Here is a 6000-nt window from a genome sequence, read left to right on the forward strand (position 1 = left end):
GTCAGTCCATGTAAAACTTGTTATACAACTTTTGTCCATCGGGTGGCAGCGTTGAGTCACTGAAACATCCAGTTTGGATACATCAGGAGATGAAGACTTTTTTTCATCCCCAAGAGGGAATTTCAAGGTGTCCAGCATCTCACAAAATAGTATTAATAATGTTTCACAGTAACGATCTGATAAAATAAGAGGCAAGGCTAAATATTTCGCAGATCTAATATTGTCAGACGGACACATTGCTATTAAATGTTTAAAATCCTTCATTGAACTCGTGTTGGAGTAACTCACTGTACCACCATGTGGTGAGAAGAGGTACTGCAGGGCGGAGGCCAAGTTTAGAAGTCGTTTCCTGACATTTTGACGATCTAATCATTTGGTATTTGAAGCGCGGGACATTGTTAACGGGCGTAGAGATAAAACCTGCCTCCAGCTCGTTGATCTGCTGCGTTCTCGTATCGCTAGCGAGCAGCGTGTCGTCGTAATGGCAGGATTTGCGGCTCCTCCGCAGCCGCCGCAGGTTTATTATCTACTGAAGGAGTCCTGCAGTAAATCTCCCCGTCTTCGCTCAGCTTTACGGCCATTTTGGAAGTGGCGGTTTATTATTCCACCCACCTGCTGCACGGTGGCGATGCTGCGCTGTCTCTTTAAGTAGTTTGCTCACTTTCAGAGTGAAGTGGTGATTCTGTGCCGACTGGATTAACGTCGGGGGACGAGAGCGGAGCGGTGTAATGTCCTCCGGTTCTTCCCCCCTTCTTCTTCTTCTTCTTCTTCTTCTTTCCACCGGCTCGATTATTGCCGCGGTGTTAATGACCAGCGCCGCCGGGGGAAGTGTAAACAAACGCTCTCGTCTTTTATTCCTCCGAGCCGAGAGCGCCGGAGGATGGATAAATGTTAACCGCGGGCGCATTAACGCTAATGAAGGAGGAGGCTGCAGCTCTCGGAGCGCCGGAGGAGAAGTGGAGTTCGTACACCTGCGTCTGCATCGTAATCCAGAATCCATCAGTGAAAACAAAGTTCCTCCAGCAGAATCACTATTTCAAATCTACATGAAAGAATCACTTCTGCAGAGAATAAACCAAGAACGTAACCAAGAACATTTCCAACCTGCAGTTTCACCAAAGTCCATTTGTTTACAAACAAACATCCATCAAAATGTTCCTGTTTCATTAAAAACAACATTTGATCCATTCAGCCAAAAGAAAATCCAGACTTTCTCAAAGAAAAGAGTCTTCAAGCCAAAATAATCTGAAATGTGAAAAACTACAAGTGGAGATCTGGAGAGATCGAGTGTTCAGACGGGATCTTGTGAAACTAAGCTTCGGGAAAGTTCTGGAGTTTCAGTGATACAGTACAGTATGGTACAGTATGGTACAGTACGGTACGGTACAGTACAGGATGGTATGGTACAGTACGTTAAGGTACGGTACAGTACAGTACGATACGGTACAGTACAGGATGGTATGGTACAGTACGTTAAGGTACGGTACAGTACAGTACGATATGGTACAGTACAGTACGGTATGGTACGGTACAGTACGGTACACTATGGCACAGTACAGGATGATACGGTACAGTATGGTACAGTACAGGATGGTACGGTACGGTACACTATGGTATGGTACAGTACGATACGGTACAGTACGGTACACTATGGCACAGTACAGTACGGTACAGTACGTTAAGGTACGGTACACTACAGGATGGTATGGTACAGTACAGTACGTTAAGGTACGGTACAGTACAGGATGGTATGGTACAGTACATCACAGTACAGTTGTGGATGGTGATGAAAGAACCGAACCCGACCGTTAGCGTTTCCCGTCTGGGTATGCTTTGCCTTGCCATACCGTAAGGACACATCCTGCACAGTACAGACGAGGTCAAGTAGGTTTCAACCTGTTTGGACCAGGTCTGGTTGTTTTGTCTACAATATGTAGGAATCTGACATTTACAAAAAAAGAGTACTACTTCTAGATGTGATTGGACCCCGTTTGAAACACTTTTGAGTCTAAAGCTGATCGTTGCTTCACTTTGGATTTTGGATTAAATCTGAGCTGGTTTAACTCTGCAGGGAGTCCTGGTACCAGGTCGGACTTGAACCAAGACTTAAAAACTGCAATAATAATAACCCACTTAATTGGACCATATTTGATGATACCCACATTTCCTCTTGTTCCTGAAATGTCTTCAAAAGTATTTAAATGAGTCTTAATTGTTAAATTTAAATTCTCTAACTGATGTTTTATTTCAAAGTATTCAAACGAGGCTAAACCTTTGATGTTAAAGTATCTAACCAAGGCTTAATGCTTAAAGTATCCGAGGGTGAGCCTGTCCTGGTCCCCCGGTGTTGCGGCGAGTTTCGCCTCCCTGCAGGACTGGCGAGCCTCGGGGATCAGAAACACCTGTCTGCTTTTTACCTTGATGCCCTTCGTGTCCTCCTCATCAAAGGAGCCGATGTCGAAAGCATCCGCGGCGTTCACCTCCCCCCGGGGAGGGATTAAAGGAGGAGAGTACTGGAGGGGGGGAACAGAGACACTTTTCATTACAAGTGCGCCGCTGGAAAAAAGAAATAAAACAACAAGGCTGCAGCGTCTCCCAGCACCGCCTGGCGTGAAGTGATGCGGTTGCCGTGGCAACAGCGGCCACGACTTCAGCTGGAATGAACATTTCTGAGGTTTTCTTTTATGCAGGTTTTCATTTGAAATGGAGAAAACAGGCGGCGGGTGTCGATCGGAACAAAGATGTGATTACAGAGGAGAGTGAAGGTGCAGCAAGCTCAGTGCAGATTTATCATTTCCACCAGACTAATCTACTCAGATTATATTCTGTTACAGTTTTCATATTGGTTAAAAACATGTTTTCTTTGAATTGGATTCATATTCTGAGCGTCTCAGCTTCATTTTTTAATGGAAAAAACTATTTGTGTTTTTTTTCTTAATTTTTTGTAAAAGAAAAAAAAAGGTTATTATTCACTTTTTACTGGATATTTACTTATAATTTTCACACATTAACAAATTTTACAATTATTATAGGAGATGTCCAATTTATTTAAATAAAAAAAAAAAGTTAAATAAAATGCATTTAAAAACTAAGACACAAGTTTAAATAGAAATATTTGGAAAAATGTTTTGTTTTGAGGATAAAAATTATATTTTCAATAATATTTAATCTTTTACATAAATTAGTTAGTTAACTTTTTCCTGTCAGTAAATGTTAGTTTTCATTAAATTATTTAAAACATTTAAGGAAATAAAATTACCTGAATTTCCAATCATCTTAATGTATTAATTCATAAGATTGTGGAGGAAAAATAGTATTAATGTTTAACAATATTTATGGTCATAAATATGATAATAAAAATTTACATGATTTTTAAGATTTTTTTGTAAAGAATCAATTCTCTCTCTCTCTCTTTACAGTTTTAGATATTCAGAATTTGTATTGATCCATCTATCAATAAGGTGTGATATTATATTAACTAGGTGGTAAAACTCACTATATTAGAGAAACGAGGATAAAAATCCACGTTAAGTCGGAGCAACAGGTTCAGAACTCAAACGTCCTACGAGCACTTGAACGCAGCACGAGTCCAGTTTTTCACACCAGTGTCGTCTCACTAATGTTCAGATTAAAAATTGATGTGGGTTGTGATGAAGCTTTCAGAGAGGTGATTCACTCTGCCGTGGACCGGAGGGAAAACAGAAAACATCCGGAGGAAGAGATGCACTCCATCATCGAAAGACAAAAAAAAACCTGACGTGCTTCATGGGAGAGACTCGATTTTACTTTGATGAGTTTTTAAAGAATCTGAATGAACTTCCTTTATCAAGACGAGTGAAATTAAGACAAATATTTAAGAGATACGAGAAAAGAAACCGACACAAAAACACATTTTTAACGATAAAACAAAGTGACCAGGAAGAAAGAAAAACTGCATTTTGCATACAAATATGGTAATTTCAGTTTTTATTTGAAACTACTACTGTCATTCAATCAGCTTCATTCATTCAAGTTTTTCTTTTTTTACATTAAAGTCCAGATTAAATCAATAACTATGTATTTCGCTTTCCTCGTCTTCTCGTCCAAACCTCAGCCCACATTGAAGCAGCTTAGAGTGAATTCTCTCTATCATCTTTTACTCTCATTTCTTCTGTTTGGAAAGAGAAAGAAAAGCTCTAAATTTGTGTTTTCAAAAAAGAAGAAATAAAAATGTTCTGACGGTACTGAAGTATTGAATTTGAATGAATGATTCATTCTTAAATGATCTGAAGTCAGTGTGAAGTTGATCTGTTCAAGATGCTTTCAAACTTTTTATAACAGCTTGTTTGCATTTTTTTAACCATTTTAAAATCTCACGTATTTAAATAACCTTCACTGTGTTTCTGCTGTAAAGATGTTTGGTTTTGCTGCAGCAGCAGTCAGACGTGAACAACAAGCCTCAGTTCAGATCACCTGACAAAGGATTCGGGGGGTGGGGGTGGGAGGGTGGGGGGTGGGGGCGCCTCACTCACCTTCTGCAGGTACACCTGCTGCCAGTCGATGCCTTTGAAGAACTGATGCTCCTTCACCTCCGGGGCTCTGAGGGAGAGAAAGACCAGAGAACTGAGGATCAACCACTTCCACTATTCAGCACCAGGTGGCAGCGTTCACCACATTTCTCCTTGTCACACACACACACACACACACACACACACACACACACACACACACACACACACACACACACACACACACACACACACACACACACACACACACACACACACACACACACACACACACACACACACACACACACACACACACACACACACACACACAGCTGCTGTCACGCCGCCATCACTCGTGTCGCCGCCACCCGGAGTTTAAACACAACGGGAAGAATTCAGAGTGATGAGTTCATCTGCTCAACCCGGAGAGAGGGAGACAGGGTGTGTGTGTGTGTGTGTGTGTGTGTGTGTGTGTGTGTGTGTGTGTGTGTGTGTGTCTCGTACCCTCGGCCCTGACAGCCGAGCCTCTTGGACACGTCTCTCTGCAGGAGACCTTCCAGAAGATCTTTGAGCTCCGTGGTGAAAGAATCTGGTAACTCCACATTCTGAGAGAGAGAGAGAGGAGAGAGAGAGAGAGAGGAGAGAGAGAGAGAGAGAGAGAGAGAGACAGAGACAGAGACAGAGAGAGAGACAGAGAGAGAGAGAGAGAGAGACAGAGAGAGAGAGAGAGACAGAGAGACAGAGAGAGAGAGAGAGAGAGAGAGAGACAGAGAGAGAGAGAGGAAACAAGATCAGCATCATTTGAATCTTTTTCAAGAATCCACGACTTTTGAGGAAACACTGCGCCGCCTCCAGAGCGACTCTCCTCTGATGAGTCTGAACACCTGCGAGTACCGACAGAGTACTGATGGAGTACCAACTGAGTACTGATGGAGTACCAACGGAGTACTGATGGAGTACCAACGGAGTACTGATGGAGTACCAACGGAGTACTGACGAAGCTGCCACTGGAACTCCAATAACACCAGTGCCGACTCCACTTAGTGCCACTTTGTTGTAAAGGAGAACGACCGAAACTCGAGCAGAGATCGAACTCTGTCAGGCTCCGTTTCTACGATTCCATTAAAAACCTCTTTTGTTTTGGGTTTTCGTTCCAGAAAACTTTTGCGTTTGAACGTCAACGTAGAAGAAGCTCCAGTAGTCTGAAGCTCGCCTCTGTTCACCTCGCGTCTCCCTCGGCGGCGAGGCGCCTCAGGTCAGCCTTCGCCTTTCGATTCGGCGGCCATGATGGATAGAGATCTGCTCCCGTCGTGTTTATGTAGCGGAACCATCCGTCACCTTCAATAAACACTCCGACATATAGAGCTGTATTTTTAGCCTGTTCAGGCTCGGATCTCTCTCTCTCTCTCTCTCTCTCTCTCTCTCTCTCTCTCTCTCTCTCTCTCTCTCTCTCTCTCTCTCTCTCTCTCTCTCTCTCTCTCTCTCTCTCTCTCTCTCTCTCTCTCTCTCT

General features: G+C 42.8%; 1 protein-coding gene across 1 annotated transcript in view; it reads right to left on the reverse strand.

Moving 5' to 3' along the window:
* Positions 1–6000, reverse strand: part of grk3 (G protein-coupled receptor kinase 3) — a 61081-nt gene that overhangs the window by 8696 nt on the left and 46385 nt on the right. Inside the window, exons 15-17 of the mRNA XM_080476784.1 lie at positions 4995–5095; positions 4512–4578; positions 2418–2513 (exon numbers count right to left, since the gene is read on the reverse strand). Of these exons, the coding sequence (XP_080332910.1) occupies positions 2418–2513; positions 4512–4578; positions 4995–5095 (264 nt within the window). The remainder of the gene's footprint in view (positions 1–2417; positions 2514–4511; positions 4579–4994; positions 5096–6000) is intronic.

This window comes from Lipophrys pholis (assembly GCF_963383615.2).
Source record: "Lipophrys pholis genome assembly, chromosome: 12".
Lineage (NCBI taxonomy): Eukaryota > Metazoa > Chordata > Actinopteri > Blenniiformes > Blenniidae > Lipophrys > Lipophrys pholis.